Genomic DNA, 21388 nt, shown 5'->3' with positions numbered 1-21388 from the left:
TATTTCTGGAAGCTTTGTATCCACAATAATCCTTTTAGTATTAAAGTTTATTTTGTCTTATATTAAAATAGGTATAATTTAAACTTCTTTGTTTATTCATTTGTTTGATTGATTTTGACTGATACACCTTTTTTCATCCTTTTCAATACTCTTTAGCATTATAATTTAATTATATCTCTTATAAAGTAGATATAGCTGGATTTTCTTAAAAATGTAATCTGTTGATCTCTGTTTTTTAATTTATAAGCTTAATCCATTTAACATTTCTTATGATCAAACTTAAGTCTCTCATTTTATTTATGCTTTCTGTTCGCACCATATTTTGTATATGTTTTTTCCTTTTTTATTTTTTAGGTATTAATGTTTGGTTTTCTTTTGTGTCATTTTTTTCTTTTTATTGGTTTAATCATTATCTACTCTATTTCTATTTTTTATGGATTGCCTTTGAAAATTTAACATGTCTACCTAAGGTAAGAGAGTCTGAAATTGACAAATATTGTATTCCTTTTCTTGGATTATAAAATAATATTAAAACTCCATAAATATGAATATTCCTCTTATTTTACATGTCATTGTTGTTGGAATTAGCTCTGATTCTTTTTTAATTCAAGCATTGGTCATTATTTTCATTGAACAAATTATTTTTATTTGCTCATATGTTCACCACTTTCTTCACTCATTCTTTTTAGGTACCTTTCCTTTTTTCTGAAGACATGCTTTAGAAATTCTTTTAGTGAAGGAATTTGTGGTAGACTTTTCCTGAAAAAAAAAACAGGCTTTATTTTGCATTTATTTTTCAAATTGTTTACTGGGATATACTTTGAAGTTGACTGTTATTTTCTTTTATCTCTCTATTGGCTTCTAGTACTATTGCTTAGAAGTTTGTTGTCAAATGAATTATCATTCTTAGATTGATACCCTGTGTCTGGCTGCTTTTAAGATTTTTCTCTGTGCCTTTGTTTTTCTGAAGTTTTTTAAAAGCGTATTAAGTGATATTTTCTTCTCAGTCATTCTGTTCATATATAGTTGGCCTCTTGCATCTAAGGGTCTATATCTTTCAAATTCAGAACAACTCTCAACCATTAGTTTTAGAATAGTGCTTATCTTTATTTTTTTCTATTGTCTTCTAAAATTTTTGCTGGGATTTGTTGGACCATCTCATTCTAGCACCTTAACACTTAACTAGCCTTGTAAACTTTCCATCTCCTTATTTCTGTCAACTAAAATCTGGCAAATTTCTTTAGATTTATTTTCAATTTAATGACTTCTCTCATCACCTATATCTAATTACTGTTTATCAATCCAATGAGTTTTAAATTTCAATTATTCTATTTTTCATTTCTTAAAGTTTCAAAGTTCTATTATTTTTTAAGTTTTCCTGAACATCTGTGATAATTTTTCTTTATTTCATTCTATTTTTCCACCTTTTACTTAAGTAAACATTTTAAGCATTGTTTTTATTCTTCATCTGATACTTGACTGCTTTTGGATGTCTAAATATGTTGCTTCTTGATTCTGCTCTTATACATGCTAGATTCTTCTTTATGTATTTGTTAAATTTTTTTAGTGACTTTATGTTTGGCTGAACTTAATCTGTGGGAAATCATCGTATCTAAATTGGTGATACTGGTCTACTGTACTGGGTTGTTCTGCTAGGTTCCAGGAGGCAATATAAACCAGAGACCACTTATTTTTAATTTTGTAGTTTGGGGCTTCACTGACCATATAGGAAGTTTTGATTTTAATTGCAGACCCAAGTTAGGTAAAGCCTGTAGTTGAATAATGGAAGTACAAGTATTATGACTAGGTTTTTATGGTAGTAGAATGTAAAGTCAATGAGATCAGGGATTTTAGTCTGTTGGGGTTTTTTACTATAGTATTTTAAGTACCTGGGAAAATGTCTTGTACATTGTAGGCCCTCAATAAATATTTGTCGAAGAATCATCATCACCATCATTATTCTCATCAGTGGTTTTCTACCAGAGGTATTGTAGAAACATTCCAGTATGCCTGCTTTAATTGCAATATTTCTTTTAAACTTATCTTTCAGTAATGGTATATCCCTCCTTTTTCCTGTGTTAGTACAGGAATCTGAAGGTTAGCTTTTTAGGGACCCAAGGTTTCATCCTGGGTTCTAGTTGCTATTACCTACATTTGCCACCAGTGCAACCCTCATTCTACCCACCTACTCTCAACTTACTAGTCCTCATTTTCTTTTTCAACTTCCTGGAGGCTCAATCAAAAAAATATGTTGATTATTATGTAACCAGGATCTATGTGTATTATAGTAGCAGAGTTTTCTAGGATATTTGATATTTAATACTGTTTCCATTATACTTTTAAAATCATGTGTTCAAATAACTGTTTTCAAGTCATGCGATTCAAAGTATTTGTGATTTAAAAATTTTTCATGTAAGTTATAATGTATTTTGTTATGGTAAGATTTATTTATAAGTATATCCTTTATTTGAGTGGCTGTAAAGTGTGATGGTGAAAAACCTGAATTCTAGCTCTTTCACTTACAGTCTGTCTTATTTGAGGCATGCCTCAGTTTCTTCCCTTGTAAAATGGAGGTGATGGAAGGATCTATTTCATTGGGTTTTGGTGAGTTTGGATGAGTGAAAGTAGAATTGTGCAAAAGTCAACATGGAAAAAAAGGATCATGAGAGAAGTTTAGGGAAACAGAATAGATGTTAACATTAACAATCATCTATCAAATACTTTTGGTAAAGGGCAGGCAGATGGAAAACATGCATTCAGTCCACGTTCTCTTTTCATCTAACAAAACACCCATATAAAGCTAGAATTGTCACAATTTTGATAACATACAGAACATTTCTAATAGTAAAAGCAGTTTATAGATTTAGCAAAATATCAATGGTATTGCATAATTCACCTTTATTTAACTATTGTCATTATATGTGGGCAAGTTATAGTGCTTTTTGCTGTACAGGATCAAGTAAATTTAGCAAAGTAGGGAAATTAGCTATCCTGACATAGATTGTTGCAGGTAGTGTACAGTTCCCTACTGAATGTACCGACAGTGGAATAATTTATAATATTCCTTCTCCACCAGATTTAAAAACTTTTGATTATATAAATGACACTGTGTTCAATGGGTTGTCCAATTACAAAAATATTTCACATTTTCAGCTTAAGAAACATCTAACATGCCCTTTCTGGGAATTTCACACGTTTTATTTTCAGTGACAAATGTTCTAGTGAGTGGCTTACTGCTAGAATGTCTTCAACTATAGTCAAGTGAGAAGCATCTGAGTACTAAGTTCCAACTGAGATTATGAGGCAGTATCCATTGTTATTCAAAGAGCATGGATTTTTCACATTCTAAGCAATAGAACTACACATTAACCTGCCGCTAATATGGTTGCATTTGGGGGCGATGTTTGAAGTGTTATTTTTGGTTTTGCTTGCAGGAATACTTGATGTTAAGGGCTTCTTCCCACAGATACAACATTTTTCATTGCTGCTTCAGTATACACTTTGCATGCTACAAATAAACAAATCCCCATACACTAGCCCTTCACATCAATCTAGCACCTGCTTGCTAAAATATTGAAATTACACACTGGGAAAAGTCTGAATAAAAGAAATGTAAACAGTATAATCACAGTTATTTTCTTAAACAAAATAAAATTAATACGTAGTTTAAGGATACATCTATGTACTTGAATTTTTAGTCAAAAATTTAAAAAACTCTTTTTTAGCATATACGAGTTCATGCCTACAAATTAAACTCTATTCTTCATGTGTTTCCATTACCTTTTAGTCACATTACTTTATGTATTGATATGTGGATAAGAGCAAACAATTCAACTGTGTTCAGTGACACACAATGTATTCATTTGAACTGACTTCCTAGTCTTGTAAAATATGTATTCATTCCATATGAGTAATAAAAAATTACAGTTTTATCATAAATAACATCTAACTGTAGTTCTTATGGTATTTCACTAACGACACATCAGACTTCTTTCTCTCTTCTCCCAAGGAACAATGAAGTGCACAAAACCTAACTTAGCATAATCGATACTAAAACTAAGCTCTGAGGAAGGTCATGAATTGGGGTAAAAAGTGGCAACAGTTATATGCCATGTTTTGGGACATTACTTTGGGGAAGAATGTTAAATCCTGAATGAAAATGAAATAAAGCCTAAAATCCATTGTATAAAAGGAAATGTTTTACTAAACTGTTCCTCTTACAAGACACTGAGACTAAGACATGAGTAGCCTTATCTAATAGTAATTGTCTTTTTTTTTTTTCTTTTTCAGAGAGAGAGAGAGAGAGAGGGAGAGGGAAAGCTGGGGAGAAGGGTGGAAGGAGGTAGAGAGAGAATCTTAGGCAGGCTCCACAACCAGGGTGGAGCCTGACTCAGGGCTGTATTCCACCACCCTGGGATCATGTCCTGAGCCTAAATCAAGAGTCCAGCACTCAACCAATTGAGCCACACAGGCGCCCCTGTAATTGTCTTTTAAAATAATTAGTGCAATTGACATAAATTGAGCAGGTACTATATGCTGGGCAGTAATTTGGATCCTGTGGATACCAATATGAATTTGCTATGTCCTGCCCTTAAGGCAGTTTGCTCATGGAGACAGACACAAGTAATTTCAATCTAGTGGAATCCCTATATGGAGTACAGAGAGAAGAATGAAACAGTTTGTTTTACACAGCCTGCACACTTCTACCTCAGGCTTCTAACATCTCCTCTTCCATTTGCCTGGAACACTTTCCCCCAGGTTACTGAGAGGTTTATTGTATCCTTTCTTCCAGATCTTTATGGCACCATATCATTGATGCCATATTTAAACTTGCAGCCTCCATCCCGACATTTCTTTTCCTCTTTCTTTAATTTTTCTGTAGTGTTTGTCTGTCTTACTCATTATAATATTCCTAGAACCGATAGTAATACCTAGCACAAGTGGGCACTCAACCCATGAATGAATATATTTTGCTTGGGAGTTTGGGTAGTCTTTACAAAGGCAGTGACACTTAGGTTTTGAGGAAAAAGTAGTTCTTGAGTAGAAATAAGATGAAGTTTTCAGCTTCACCTCCTGGTCTCTAACTTGAAAACAAGTCAAAGAATAAAAGATCTCTTGTCCAGAAATAATCATAAATATAATGAGGGAAGTGTAAATTAATACAAGCAAGAAATAGAAAATGTTAAAAGCGTTCATAATCCAATGCTCATTGCATAGAATAAATACTAGTGGTATAGGATATTTCAGCAAGAAGTAAACTAATAAAGGTCAAATAATTGGTAATGATTTCAGGAAACTTTGAAATAAATGTTAATATTATATATGCTTTTTATGAAAATCAGAGTGAAAAAATTATTTTTTAATGTGTATTTATTTATTTTAGAGAGAGAGAGGTGCAGAGAGAGAGGGAGAGAGAGAGAATCCCAAGCAGGCTCCATGCTGTCAATGCAGAGCTTGATGCAGGGAGCAAACCTGGGAACCATGAGATCATGACCTGAGCCGAAATCAAGAGTTGGATGTTCAACCCACTGAGCCACCCAGGTGCCCCTACATTTTAGTAGATTCTTCAGTCACATATTAAAGATTTTTTTCCTATTTTCTACCAAAATAGGCTACAAAGAGTCACAATTTAAGATCTTTAAGATCTTTAGGATAGCAATTCCTGTATTAAATATTCTTCTGTGATATGCCAGGCTCTGTAATATTCTATTACATCTCTGTTTTTTTCTGATTAATTTTCAGATCATTAAAGTAGTATGTATACACATTGAAAATTTTAAAAACACTGTGGACAGAAAACATAACACAAAATAAAATGTAAAATAAACATGAAAATCAAAGTCAAAATGCCATCCTTGTGGTAAAAATGTCTTAAAACATAATAGAATTTTATCCTTGCAAGATAATTTAAATGTGATCCATTTTTATGCTGAGCACATAATATGGGAATTTTGACAATGTTTCTATACTCTTTTTAAATAAATCAGTATTTTTATTTCAGAAGATTATTACGTTTTTGTTTTATAGTTAAGTAGACTCAAAAATAAGTTCTAGGCTTATTGTTTGGTTAAGTATATGATCATGGGTAAATCTCCAAATTATTTGTTTGCCTTTCCAATTTCCTTATTTTCTTTTTAATTTTTCTTTAACGTATATTTATTTTTGAGAGAGAGAGACAGAATGCAAGCAGGGGAGGGGCAGAGGGAGAGGGAGACACCTACAGGTTCTGAGCTGTCAGCCCAGAGCCCCATGCCGGACTCGAACTCATGAACTATGAGATCATGACCTTAGCTGAAGTCGGCTGCTTAACCGACTAAGCCACCCAGGTGCCCTATTTCCAATTTCCTTATTAATAAAATTGAAATAACAACACCTGACCTGCTGATCTCCACGAGGCAGGATAAAGTATAATTGGACTAATTTATTTCAAAGGACTTTATAAAAATACGAAATAATAATATAAAAATAAAAAATAATCATACGTGATTCTAACACAAGATATGATTATTTCAAAGCACATTTAATCCTGCTTCAGATAGTAGTGACATTGTATATTTTTTGATGTGGTCTTTTAAATTTGTTTATTTATTTATTTTTTTAATTGAGGTACAGTTCACATGCAATAGTGAAATGGAATGGAATGGACCCTTTTTTTAAAGCATACAATTCAGTTGTTTTAGTATAGTCATGGTGTTTTGTAACCGTCCTCACTGTCTAATTCCGGAACATTATCATGACTCCAAAAAGAAACCCTGTATGCGTTAGCAGTTATTTCCAATTTAACCCTCCCCACAAAGTGATAATATTTTGAGTGATAATATTTTGAGATAATATTTTAAACAACTTATGTTGAACTAAGATTTATGTTGCATGAGAAAAAAAATCACTAATAATCTATTGTAGGCCATTGAGCAAAACATCATAAATCAGAAATCAATAAATAGTGAATTTTATTAAATTTTCTAATGATGGTGTCCTGAGAAATATAATTGAAAAATATATTATATTTCATGTTGGCCATTATATTTTATGTTGTCTTTCATTTGCATGTAAATGACAATTGACAGAGTAATGCATGATATAAAATAAGATTGTATTAGTATTGGCAAAGCCTGATTCTGTTCATGCTAACAGAGAACATGCATACTCATATGAACTAGGCTGTTTTGTTGTCAGGAACCATGATAAGTAATATAAATAGTCACACGCATTGGAGGGAACAAATAGCATTGCATTATAAAGAAAGACTTTGCTTTTATCAAGTAACAGCTATCGAGCTACATAAAATATTGCCTTTAAGAAATAGGTGATAACCTAATCCTGAGTAATGCATCATTTGAGATATTTTAATCATTGCCTTTTTAATTCTTTCATTCAGTGCAAAATTGTCCTTGGCAAATTGAATGGCTGTTTTTCCCATACTCCTTCACAATTGCTTTCTTATTTAACACCATATTTTTGCCACCCTCAAGTTTCTATGATTATCAACCTTTAAAATAGAGATTTTTCCTTAAGTCAGCAAAGATACTTTGTTTAAGCATGTTTCATATTTATAAGAAATGCCATCATTTTGGTTGATATGAGTTTAATGTATATTAAAATGGTGCTTTATAAGAATGTAATGCCTAAGTGTTGAAAATAAATAAACGGTGCTATTAGACAAGAAAACTACTTAGTTGAAACCTGCGCAGTAGTAAGAATGAAATTTTATTGCTTTAAAGTGACAGAGGTCTTAATTCTACATCATTTGAAAGTGGTTGTATGCTAGTAACAATGCCAACAATGAGAACATCATGCAAAAGTAAAAATGCAATAGTGAAATGAGCCATTGAAAGGAAGAGTCAGTGACCATATAATATTTCAGTTTCTATTATATCTAGTAGCAATCTGGTTAAAAAGAAATGACAGTTGCCCTGAAGGAAATAAAGTGGAGGTATTATTGTAGTAGTAGTTTGGAAAGAAAATTGCACTGTGTCTTGACTGGATTATTTCTCTATCCTTGTAAACTATCTCTACCTCTCTGTGGTGCTGCCTCTTGCCTTCTTTATACAAATTGAGTTTGTATCATCTAAACTCATAGGGCCCAGGGGCCCTTTGGTGACAGAGAGGAGGAGGAAAGGGGGAATTAGAAAAAGAAAATGTGACAGGCAGTTTTGAAAAGAAAAGCAATTTTCCTTGTGGGTCTGTTCCTAAATAGGAGTTCTTCAATGCAATATTTTGCTTCTGCAGAGCAGTCAGTCAGAATCAAGTGCATGCTTGTGCTGTTTTGTGGGGCTTGGCACTGACAGGTTTTATTTAGGAGGGGTGGGAATCCAGGGGGACTGGATGTGGGGAAGTTAGTAGTTTGGCTATATCAGCCCTGGAGGCAGAGTTAGCACTTGCGATGGGACAAAAGTATTTGTAGTCATCAGATAACTTTGCAGTCAGCTTCAATAGCATCACTCTGGGTTTTTTTCCTACTTTTTTTTTTTAATTTTGGCAGCCAAGCTCTTAGTAGAACCATCTGTCTTTCTATTAGTATTTTTGAGGCCTGTTTTGAAGCCACTTTGCTTGGCAAAGTCACTTTCATCCTTGGAAACGATTTTTAAAAAAAGTTCTGTGGCTTTTTGCCGAAGAAGAGTACTATGTAAAAAAATCCACATGGCTGTTCATTTTTGTTCTAAAAGAATATGGCTACTTTGTCTTTGTCTTAAATCACATGAAATTAGAGGTGATACAACTCCAGTGTGGCTATTGGGAAGTGAGAGGCAGGCGTAGCAATTTTAGCAGTGTTTTTATGTCTCTGTAGCTCTCAGTGAGATTTTCTTTAGTTTTCCTAGTAGATTAATTGGAAGATAAAATTGACTCCTTTACTCTTAATTTTAGTGTAGTTTTTTTTTTTCCTAAAAACCATTGCATTGGATAGGATAAACTGACAAATCTACTTTCTCTTATATGAAAAGAAAAATCACAAACTGTTAGTGGTCATTGAAGATCCCATGCCTCTTCTTGCTAATGGTAGAAAGTCAGCTTTGTGATCCTGGTTACTCCAGTTTGGGTAATTATATCCTGCCTACCTAAACCCCTCTTGTAATCTCATTTGGATATTATATTCTTCATTTTCTCAAGAACTACTGTGTACTATCACTGTGTGCTTCTAAACAGCTGCTGTGTTCTCCCCTGAAGATGGCTGAATTTCATCTGTAGGTGAACTGATCCCTAAAGATGATGTGTGCTTGAACACAACAGTACTCATCTGACTGAACTCCTGAGGAACATTTGAAAGTTTTAGATTTTACATTTTATTTGTACTTGTGATAACTTAAATCATACAGCTGCCTTTCATTATAACATCTGTGTATGTAGTTTAAGCAAATGTACCATCGTAACCTAACTTCCTCTTGTTTGAGCTCTCACACAAATTGCTCCTTGATACTGATGTGGAGTCCCTCTAGTTATTTGATTTCTGTATTTTTCCAGTCTAGTAAGCCCTTCCAGGCCTCTCTTCCTGGGGTAGAGCCCAGGGCCCATTGTCATTCAAAAGCAACTTTGGTTTCCTCTTAATGTCCTTGCTGAATTTCCCACAATCTCCTTCTCTTCCCCAACCTGAATGCTGGAATTCACCTTCTCTGCTCCTCAACCACTGTGACAGGAACTCTGAGAAAAATCACAGGAAAGGGAAGACTCACAGAATGTATATATATTCTCATATACCCACATGTATATAGCATCCCCCCCATCATTAATACCCCCCTTTTTTCTGAATATTTCTTGGCTTTTTCTCCTCATTTCTAACCCTCCTATAACTAATCAAGCCCTCATAATCTATTGCCAGGTTGACTCAATTAGCTTCCTGTCTGGTCTCTATGCTTGGTCTTTTAAATCTCTTCTCCATATGCCCATCAGAGTATTCTACCTAACCTACTCAAAATCCCTTGGTTGTTCCCCACAGCCTCATGGGGAATTTCATGCTTCTTACCCTGACACACAGACTCATTTAGACAGACCTTCTCACCACTGGTTTCCTCTTACTTTTTCGTTATCCCAGACTGCCCAGATGGTGTCCCCTTCACATGATGCTTTTCCTTATCCCTGTTTCTTTCCTCATGTCTGCTCCTTTGCTTAGAATTCTTTTCCCACCCTCCCGTCTTTTTGCCTAGCTGATTCCTACCTGCCTGTTCAGCCCCTGTACCTGGTATACCTATCCCCATGAGGCTTGCCTTGTTTTCTCCTGGCTACATTAGGAGTCTCTCATCTGCTTCCATAGTCTCCTACACAGGTTTCTGTTACTGAATTAATGGCAGTGGATTATAGTTACCTATATACCTATTTGCCTGACCAGACTCAGAGCTCCTAGAAGGTAGGTGTTATGTGTGAACTCATCTTTGTATCCCTCGTTACAAAAAAGTGCATGTTCTGCTTAGTGAAATTATTGATTGAGTGAATAAACTAATAAACAGAGCATGTGACTGAAAGCTAAAGGAATAATCTTAAGTACCTACTTGATGTATTAGTTTCAGGGAGTCACTAAAGGGTTTTGCAATAGAACATTTACATAAAATATAAAATATTTAACTATGGATAATTGATATGTACTAACTTGTTTTTTTTACAAGTATCCTAATGTGACTGGCTTGTGTTGGATTCTTAAGATTTTAGAGGGCAAGTTTACACTATGTGGTAGAGTGATAAATGATGTTGAAACATAATACACCATCTTAAAGGAAGTAGCCTCTTAAATTTATTGTGGGTTATTCTAACTAAGGAGTAACATGCCACCTATTAAAAGGACTAAAATTTTGTGACAAAAGAATTTTATTGAAACTTAATTATTAATGTCACACATTTTAAACCTTAATTAGAAGCTTAAAAGGAATTTCACGCATTAATTGAAAGAAAATAAATGAAGTTAATAGTGAATAGGATTTGGAAGTACTCAAAACTTCAAGTATGTAAGTGTGAATTACTAACCATATAAGAAGCTAGTTTTAGAATTTATCCAGACATCATTATGCTATTTTGGTGTGATCTGTCTGTTACTCCCAAAGGGTGACTAAATTTCAGCAGAAGTGAACTGAAAATTAGTTAAGATACAGCAGTACTACAATTGATGCTCATTATTTTCACTAGTTGAGTTTTATAAAGTTGCCATGAACACTGAATTAGCAAGTACCAAACAGTTGCTCCTGGGAAAAATACAGATGTAGGTTCCTAAATGCCTTTTGTCACACCGTTTTTATCACCTGATCAACTTATAACTTTGTTTTATGTGTGTTTCATTTTAAAGACACCTTATTAATATTTATTATTGATTTTATGTGCATTTGAAATGGTGAAATCACCAACAAAATGTCTTACTAGTATGCGCATGTCTGTGAGTGACTGCAAAAGCACTGGTACCAGTAAATTTGGGGAGGGGGTAAGGAGTAAATTTCCGACTGGCAGATTTGCACATACAGATTCTACAAATAGTGATCAACTGTATTTTGAGATGCCTTTGTAGTTGCATATGTGGATTAGCCACACTTTTTTTTTTAATATATGAAATTTATTGTCAAATTGGTTTCCATACAACACCCAGTGCTCATCCCCAAAGGTGCCCTCCTCAATACCCATCACACACCCTCCCCTCCCTCCCACCCCCCATCAACCCTCAGTTTGTTCTCAGTTTTTAACAGTCTCTTATGTTTTTAGCCACACATTTTGATATTTATTTAGTGTTTATTCTGAGTTTTAGTACAATGCTCTATAATCTGTTGTATGATAATCTAAAGAAAACCCATCATTGGGACAATGAACTTCGTCTTATTCACCACTATTGTTCCTTTCTTTCCCTTGTAGTTTCAACTTCCCCTCCAACTTCTCTTATTGTGCAGGAAACGAGTACTAGATTAAGAGTTAAGACATATAGTTCCAGTATTAACTTTGCTCTTACTTTGAGGTGGGAACTTGGACAATTTATATGGCCAAGGCAGTATTTTCTTCCCATTCAGCAGAATGATTGTGTTGTGCCAATCTCTAGGATCTTTGTCAACCCTAAAACTCTGTTATTCTATATATGCAGATCTTGGAAAATTTAGGTTCTAAAACAAATCATAACACTAAATAAAAATGCATTTCCATAATTATACTAAGATAAAAGGCTTAGACTACATAGGTATTTAAAAGCACAGGAATATGTTACAATGTATTCTTTCAAATACTCAAATTTTAGGGTGCCTGGTGCAGTCAGTTAAGTGTCTGACTCTTGATCTCCGCTCAGGTCATGATCTCATGGTTCACGAGTTCAAGCCGCATGGGGTTCTGTGTTGACAGTGCAGATGCTGCTTCAGACTTTCTCTCTCTGCTCCCTACTCCCCAGTTCATGCTATCTCAAAATAAATAATTTCTTAAAAAATATTTTTAAATAGATGTAGTTTAAAAGATGGGAATATAGGGGTACCTGGGTGGCTCAATTGGTTAAGCATCTGACTCTTGGTTTCGGCTCAGGTCATGATCTCCTGGTTTGTGAGTTCAAGCCCTGCATTGGGCTCTGCTCTGATAGCACAGAGCCTGCTTGGGATCTCTCTCTCCCTCTTTCTCTGTCCCTCCCCAGCTCTCTCTCTCTCTCTCTCTCTCTCTCTTTCGTCTCTCTCTCTTTCTTTCTCTCTCAAAAAATAAACAAATACCTGATACAATTTCTTTTAAAAAGATGGGACTATATAATTTGTTCTTGTTTTTTTATTCATGAATTATCAAATGTAGTAGTTTCAGCTGCTGTGCTAAGCTCTCTAGAAGTACAATAATAAGTAAGTTACAACTTCTTTCCTAAATAAGCTCATAGGTCAAAAGGGAGGCTCAAGTTATACAAGTAACTATTATTCAATACAGTAAGTATTGTATTAGCTTTATGAGGTTAAAAGAAGTAACAGTTCTTTCTCCCTGAAAATTGGCACCACAAGAAAGAAGTGTTTCACAGGCAGACACGTTATGTGGGTCTAAAAAGCTTTTGAAAAATAAGTAGAATTTTGCCAAGAAAAAAAGGAAAAGAGAAATCACTCAAAACAGAGGAGAAAATACTTTAGAGCACACTCAGGCATGGAAAAACACCGAGTATGCAAGGAACTCTTCGTGGTCCTTTGAGGCAAAAGTACAGGATCTGAAGCAGGGCAACATCTCTGGAAAGATAGACCGAGGACAACTTGTGAAGAATCTTGAATACCATGCTGAAGGGTTTGGTTGTGACTCTCTAGGAAAAAGCAAATCATTAAAAGTTTCTCACAAAAGGGACATATAAAAACAGATAAAAGACTCAATTAGAAGGAATTCTATGAGCAATCTGACTTAATGTCTGGTTCTATCCTGTGGGCACCAAAACCTGTAAAAGTCAGGCAGTGTGCCTTTCAACTACTTACATACCTGAGGGTGCTTTGTGACTCAAGGCGAAACATGAAGACAAAAAGATTAGTTGACAGTGACTGAAAGCATTCTATACAACTGTACTTCTCCAATGTGGATGCATGTTGGAAACATCAGGGGAACTTTAAAAATGCTGCTGGCTGGGTCTCACCCCTATTGATTCAAATTCAATTGGCGTGGGAAGAAGTCTAGGCATTGAGAATTTTTCAAAGCTTGCCAGGTGACTCTAATATACATTCAAGTTTGAAAACTGCACTAAAACAAGAATCTATTGTTCCTGCAATTCTAGAAGTTATGTTTCCCCAATTTTAAGCTATCTGAAATTTGGATACTTCCTATAACCCTTCTGTGTGTTTCATTTGGAGTTCCTTTCTTCTTCCCTCTAAAATGCTCTTGTTAAATTTATGTGTACATCGTATAACCAGTGGTGTCTTCGAAAGGAGGAGATGTACTGTGTAAAATATAATAACTTACAAACAATGAAATATAAAATATATACAGCAGCTGGGTCTGTTTGTTTCCTTGCTTGGTATTCTGGTCAGTGCCCTCTTCTTGCACTGAACTAGCCCCCATGCTCCTTTGTCTTCTGATTTCTACCTCTTATTTTGCCCACTTATGCAGTCTCTTAATTTTGAGTCTTTAGTCAATTGTTTTCCATTGGTTTTTACATCAGGTATATCTTTCCTCCAGTATGCTCAAAAGAGCCTGGATGTAGTGATATAAACCTTTCGCTCTAACCTTAAGACACTGTCTTTTTGTATTCCTGTTTGTTGTCATTCCCTTTTAGTTTCACTCTAGTGGCAGTGATAGGTTTAAAATCTTTTTGGCTAAAAGAAATGCCTTCCAATTTAGAGTCATTGCTGAAAACAGATCTCTCATTCTTATAGTGCTTATTTTTCTCTCCGTCTCTGTCTCTCTTTCCCCCTCCCTCCCACCCTTTTCTCAAACATCCCCCAACCCCACCCCACAGTGCATACACTCACCAGCCAAAATCTCAGGAATAGCTCAGAAGTTTACCGTAAAAGATGAAATAATGGACAAACTGTAGGTGGACTTTTAAAGTGAGAAATGATGAGCACTATGGGAATCATAAGTGCCCCAGGAATGTTCAGTGCCAATGGGAGAAAGAGAAAACAAATCTGAGGGAGTGTTCAGGGTTGCTGTTAGGATTCGCAACTGAATGAATTTGCAGTCTTTTTTGGATATTTGTTTTCTTAGTCTTCTATCATTATCTCCACTGTAATGTAATGGGCATAGGCTCTTGCTTTTCTTGTTTACTCTTGTTTTTCTACTGCCAAGCTCATTTTCTTGTACATGGTAAATGTCAATTAAATATTTTCCAGGGGTGCCTGAGTGGCTCAGTCACTTAAGCATCCAACTTCGGCTCAGGTCATGATCTCATGGCTGGCTCCTGAGTTCGAGCCCTGCGTTGGGCTCTGTGCTGACAGTTCAGAGCCTGGAGCCTGCTTCAGATTCTGTGTCTCTCTCTCTCATTCAGACGCATTCCCTGCTCATGCTCTGCCTCTCTCTCTCTCTCTCTCTCTGTCTCTCTCTCTCTCTCTCTCATTTCCCAAAATATAAATAAACATCAAAAATTTTTAAATATTTTCCAAATAATTGAATTAATGTGTGGAAGGAGTAGTAAGAGAGAATAAAGCATCAGATACTTGATTTTTAGCATGATCCTAAATTCTTGGTCATATATTTAATAAAAACACCATCTAATAATAATGTTCATCAAGGAGATTTTGCTTAATAATTATTTTGGGGAAATATTTTAGTTATGATAACCACTGTATTAATCAGTAATGTGATATTGCTGCATAAATGACTACATTAGGTTGTATTCCTAGAAATCTCTGCTCCATTCCAAGAAGATAGTTATTCTGTTATGCTGGGTTATTTATTTACTGATGTGAACCCCATATCCTGAGAATGACATCTGCAAATTAAAGTGTATTCCATAGATGGCAACCAAAACACAGACCATGTGGTTTGAAGAGTGGTTCAATTGCTTGTCAAAGGATAGATGAAGACAAAAGAGTGTATGTAACACAGAGCAGGATTCAAGGGACTGATTTTAGACCTAGTCTAACTCTCCCCTTCCACGGCCATGGACAAGTCGGTTCTCTTTTGGCCCCAGTTACCTTTCTATAAACAAAAGGGAAAGTCTTCATAACTCTCTAACCTTCTTTCCCAGCTCTTTTGTTCAAAAAATGTCAATCTTATGTGGACATGGGAATTATATTCAAGTAATAAAAGCTATTTATATGTAAAATGATACCAGTTTAGTTAGTTTTATTTTAGAAGGTAGAATTAGCCATAAACAGGATTTATAGAAGGAGATTTTAGTTCAACCTCAGGGCAATTTTTTAACCATTACATTAATGCAATAAGAAAAAGCCTTATTGTATGAAGTAGTGATGCTTCATGTGGGGATCATGTAGGGAAATTATTCATCAGGTTAGAAAATGAACTTGGTAACACCTTCCAACTAGAGTGTATTCTAATTTTGCTGTCTAAGGCTTGACCTCAGGACCAGTGTTTGAGCAAGCTTGTATGCCAGTATATTGAATCGAATAAATCGTTTTCTTTTGTCATAAAGTAAGGAGGGCGGGAACCATGGAGCACCAAAACTTCGTCTCTTTGATTCGCTCTATCACGTTCAGCAGGTTCAAGGTCAACTGCCGCCATTAATGATTCCCGTGTTCCCTCCTGATCAACGGACACTGGCTGCAGCTGCCCAGCAAGGATTCCTTCTTCCTCCAGGCTTCAGCTATAAGGCTGGATGTAGTAAGTACCATTGATTTTCCATTTGGGAGTGGGTGGAGGGCATGGCTTTAAATTAGGCAATTTAATGTTCCTGCCACACCAAGAAATGACATCACTCATATAGCATTTTTATTTTAAAGAGGAAACACACCAAAAGTGTAGAAAAGGATTTATATTGTTTTTTAAAAGAACGTAGATTATTTCTACGCTTCTGAAGCCAATATTTGCTCTTAATAATTCAGTTTCATAACTTTCATTTTTCATAATATGAATATAATTTTCAGGTTCAATTTGTTTTTGCAAAGATAAGATAGGAAGATGCTTTTCAATTGCTTTCCATTGCCTTTTAAGATAAACTCATTTCCTAATGTGAATTAGTTGGCCTTTCCTTATCTGTCTCCTGCCTACGTTTACAGCCTAATTTCTCACTAGTCTTCTTTTAGTTCTTAGACCAAACCATACTCTTTCATGACTCTGGACTTACAATTGTGAGTGTTCACTCTCTTTAGTATTCTGGACATCTTTCTTTTTCTTTTGTTTTTTTTTTTTTAATATGAAACTTATTGTCAAACTGGTTTCCATACAACACCCAGTGCTCATCCCAACAGCTGCTCTCCTCAATGCCCATCACTCACTTTCCCCTCCCTCCTACCCATCATCAACCCTCAGTTTATTCTCAGTTTTTAAGAGTCTCTTATAGTTTGCTTCCCTCCCTTTTTTTTTCCCCCTTCCCCTCTCCCATGGTCTTATGTTAAGTTTCTGGGAATATTCTGAACATCTTTCAACTCAGATCAGGGAGAACTTGCCTAACCTAGTTAGATCCCTTTCTCTTAGTTCCTTTGGATCCTGTATATTTTCCCTTTTATTTTAATTTTATGTAAGTTCTATGACAGCAAGTGCTGGCTCTGTCTTATTCATTGTTATATCTAAACTTTTAGTACAACATTCAATTACTTGTTATGAATGAATGAATGAATCACCACTTGTTACAAACACTACAAGGGCATTTTTGCACTAAGTGAGAAGTTATTCCAAGATAATTGTTTATATTGCTTACTAATTTTAGATGCTGGTGATTTTATGACTTTTTTCTTTTTTTATCAAAACTGAAATTGTATATTGTTAGTTGTGTAAACACTCTAATATTTCACTTTCCAGAATTTAAATAGCCAAAATGCCAACTATAATCTGTTAAATAAAAATCATAACAAATTCCAAAGAGAGAATAGACCACTAAGCAACATATCTCCTGGAACATTATTACCATGGCCAGAAAGAATATAGAGAAGTCAAGCTCATTAAAATATTTTTATTGATAAAAGTAAAACATCATCGGAAACAATTAATGAAATATGATCATCTTTTAGATATTCATGTAGAATCTTGTATTGTAAAGCCCAGTATATGTGGGTTCTTTTATATTTTAATAAATTGTCCCATTAACATCTTGCTATGCTTCAGTATTTATTGCATTTGAGAAACTCTATCCAACATTGCTAGAGATCAGATCTAAGCTTCCTGTAAAAATGATGTCTTGGATTTTCACATTTTAACATTTATTCTTAGTCTTTAAACATTTCTCTATATAATATTGAAGAAGTGGGATGCATTTTTTTTTAAATATACAAAGCCATTTGAGAAGAGTAGATTGCAGCTACAGAGTCTAGGTAAAAGTGAACTAAACTCAGGACTATAAAAATTCACACTTGTATGATATTTTTCCCTTTGCAGTTTTGAAACTACTCTTTCACGTCTTTCTCTTGACTTTGGTTTCATGTGTTTTAAGATGGTGTTCTCACTCTGGGTCCTGAGTTTATTCCTTTAATATTATTTTCCACATTATTCTATCTTCATAGATTGATTCATTCAGAAACACCAACATTTTTTTATGATTAAGGACTATATTTATATTCTAAATATTTAAGTTGTAAGAATAATTTAAATTCTAAATATAGGATTTTAAACCCTGTTGCTACACTAAATTCTGAGGGTTTTTTTTTTTTTTTTGACGTTTATTTTATTTTTGGGACAGAGAGAGACAGATCATGAACAGGGGAGGGGCAGAGAGAGAGGGAGACACAGAATCTGAAACAGGCTCCAGGCTCTGAGCCATCAGCTGGAGCCCGACGCGGGGCTCGAACTCACAGACTGCGAGATCGTGACCCGAGCTGAAGTCGGATGCCCAACCGACTGAGCCACCCAGGCGCCCCTAAATTCTGAGTTTTTAATCATAAAATTTTGTTTTGTTTTGTTTCCATTTTCCTAAGGAATTGCTATTCACCTTAAACGCACATTGCCAATGTGTTTTTTGGTAATCTTGGTTATTAAAAAGAAAAAACATAAGACACTTTTGAAAATCATCAGTTGCCTGAGATTGCACCTGCAATATGTATGTATAGACGAGTTCTGTTTTCCAGAAAGGCATTTTTTAAGTAACTGTAGAAATAAGTCCCATCAGCAAATATTGTACTGAAGAGAAAACCATGTTGGGTATGAACAATAGAGTAACTTTGGGCCTGGAAAAGGTCAAGGACACCTCTGCCTCACTCCCATTTGCCAGAATTGGCATGCTAAATTTGTTCAGTGTTAATGTGATGTGGCGTGGAGAAACTTCTCCCTTTCTAAAATCGTTCATGTATTATCCATTTGATATTTATGCCTTTGGTGCTTAAAATTACAAATAATACCATTTCTTTTGTAACCTTGGAAATTAAGTAGAATATAGCCTTTACAGCCGCTGGCAAGCCTGAACCTAGTATCATGCCAAACCCTGAAACTCAGAAGCCAGTGGCACAAGAAAGGACCACCCTTGTTGACACTCTGGCACTTTGACTCAGTTTGGGTGGAAGCACTAAGTAGTCCAGGCTATTTCCTCACTAATCACATTGCAGGAAAGAATAGAGATAGGAAAGGACATAAATCTTGCCATCTCTCTTCAGTGGGTCTCCTTATTTTCTCCCCAGAATTGTCAACAATACGTCAGTTGTTTTAATTTGAGTACGATTACCTAATTCTCAATGAAGAAGACTGACCAACTCATCTCGATTTGTGTTTCAAGTGAATATCAAAGACATATTTGGTGGTATCAGAAATTCAAATGCTTTTCATCAGTCCATTCATAGAAAGCATTGATGATAAATTTTTCCATTTAGACTATGTATCTTGATCAAATAAATAAAATAAAAATCTCTGGAACTATACGAGAAAGTTCAAATGTTCTCAGGAGGGAAAAGATAAGAACATTAAGTTGGGGAACCTAAGCATCACAATTGAGTGGGCATCTGCTGTTTTCAAAAAAAAGAAGCTTTCTGTTGGACATAAAGATATTTTCTCTTTGAAAAATATAATAATGGAAGTATGGCATAGAATGGAGACCTACTGCTGGATTCTCCCTTAACTGTTAAAATGAATGTCAGTAAATAATAGAAGGATAATTTAATAGCAGTACAACCAAAGACTTCAGAGCAAACTGGCTACATAGTAAAGAAGTTTTAAAGAATGTTGTAGTCCACTCGTATCCGTGAATATGTAGATCAGTTTACAGATATTGATGTATTATCAGAATCTCAGGTTCTGTTTTGGCATTTGCTATTAATGAAATCAAGTATGAAACTGCACTTCTTCATGGATCCATATCTAGTTATTACTTTTCTTACTTATTTTTTCAATGTTTATTTATTTATTTTGAGAGAGAAAAATGAGTGGCTGGGGGAGGAGCAGAGAGAGAGAGAAAGAGAATTACAAGCAGGCTCTTCACTGCACAGAGCCTGACGAGGGGCTCAAACTCACGAACTGTGAGATTATGGCCTGAGCTGAACTCAAAAATCAAATGCTTAACTGACTGAGCCACCCGGGCGGCCCCCTACTTATTTCTTAATATCTAAAAATACTTCCAAACTTCTAAGGTGGTAGAGATAATGGTGTATTATTAAGTTTAATATTTTTAATACATATAATAACTTGAAAATAATTACATAAAAACACTGGTTTGATCAATCACCTCAATTCATAGACCATTCCACACAGGGGAAAAATTAATGAAATAATCTGTATTTTTAACTTGTCAGTTCTATGAAAACTGTCAACTAAGTTGCTATATGTAGACACACCCCAATTTTTATAGTGCATAATTAAAAATCCCAATTTTAAATTATGTTTGTGGGCACCTGCTCATTTTAATCAGTAAACTCTCATTAAAGTTCTTGGAATAAATTTTAAAACTAAGTTTCCAATACTGAATAATAAAATAAATGGTGTAAAAATGAATTGGTTCAAGTACACTTTGGATGGTTGAGGAGTCCAAGGACCCAGTACACTTCCCTCTGCTGAAAAGTCTAAATGAAATCCTAACCTCTTAACCAAAGGGTTCAACCTGTGAACCACAAAAGTTGTTTCATCTAGACTTTTGTGAAATACAATGTACACACATTTGACACCTAGAGAATACTTCATGTCGCAAGAAGACCCCACTTTTGTGTTCACTCATATGGCAAAAAATCTAACAAATTTCACAATAATTTTGAATGTGTATATTGGTTTTAGCATTTTAAACTTGAGAGAAACTTTTGACATAAGGTGGTTGAAAGTCCTAAGTTTGGCTAATACCAATTTCACTGATTCCAACTTCCAGTTCTCTTTCCAGGACACACAGCTTCCTCACACCCCACCCTCAAAGTTAAATGGCCTTCCCTCGGAACACATAGTTTGTAGGCAGGAATGAGAGGAATAGGTGTTTCTCTTTTCACTAATAACTACAGTGGTCTGCTCCTCTTCTTTTTGTTTGGGTGTAAAATTTCTAGTCATATAATTCTAACAGCTGCCTTAGAAATTTGTGACAGGAACACATTTTATGCGGAAATAAAAAAATCTGCAGGAAGGCAATCCAATAAAATAACCCATTTTCTATATACAGTATAAAACAAACAGTGGTAAAAGAGTTGGCTCAAGAGTTTAGCCCAAAGTGTCAAATTGAATGTATCACATAGCTGCAGATAGTCTTTCCCCATAGATGGGCATGTGCCTAGTGCTGAAGTTCCCAAACTGTGTGCTAAGGTACCAAGGTGCCTTTACTAATTCACAGGGGCATACAACATATTTTAAAATTTCAAGGAAAATACAGAGACATCTGTCAGACACTACATAAACTACCTTAGCTGTTTAGACCTTTACTACTTAACAAAATGGAAGAGTCGGGTATTTCTTTTGTCCTGCAGGTGCCATGAAAAAATTATTGAGCTGT

At 35.0% G+C, this 21388-nt stretch overlaps 1 protein-coding gene across 22 annotated transcripts in view; it reads left to right on the top strand.

Moving 5' to 3' along the window:
• SOX5 (SRY-box transcription factor 5) overlaps positions 1-21388 on the top strand; it is a 1003938-nt gene that overhangs the window by 861759 nt on the left and 120791 nt on the right. For 19 of the 22 annotated variants that reach the window (XM_042946059.1, XM_042946058.1, XM_042946055.1 and 16 more), the window contains one exon: positions 16047-16170. In XM_042946059.1, coding sequence (XP_042801993.1) covers positions 16047-16170 — 124 coding nt within the window. The remainder of the gene's footprint in view (positions 1-16046; positions 16171-21388) is intronic. The other 3 variants (XM_042946052.1, XM_042946068.1, XM_042946072.1) reach the window with 1 other exon arrangement.

This window comes from Panthera leo, chromosome B4 (assembly GCF_018350215.1).
Source record: "Panthera leo isolate Ple1 chromosome B4, P.leo_Ple1_pat1.1, whole genome shotgun sequence".
Lineage (NCBI taxonomy): Eukaryota > Metazoa > Chordata > Mammalia > Carnivora > Felidae > Panthera > Panthera leo.
Note: the sequence above shows the minus strand (reverse complement) of the source record. Positions and strands in the feature narration are given on the sequence as shown.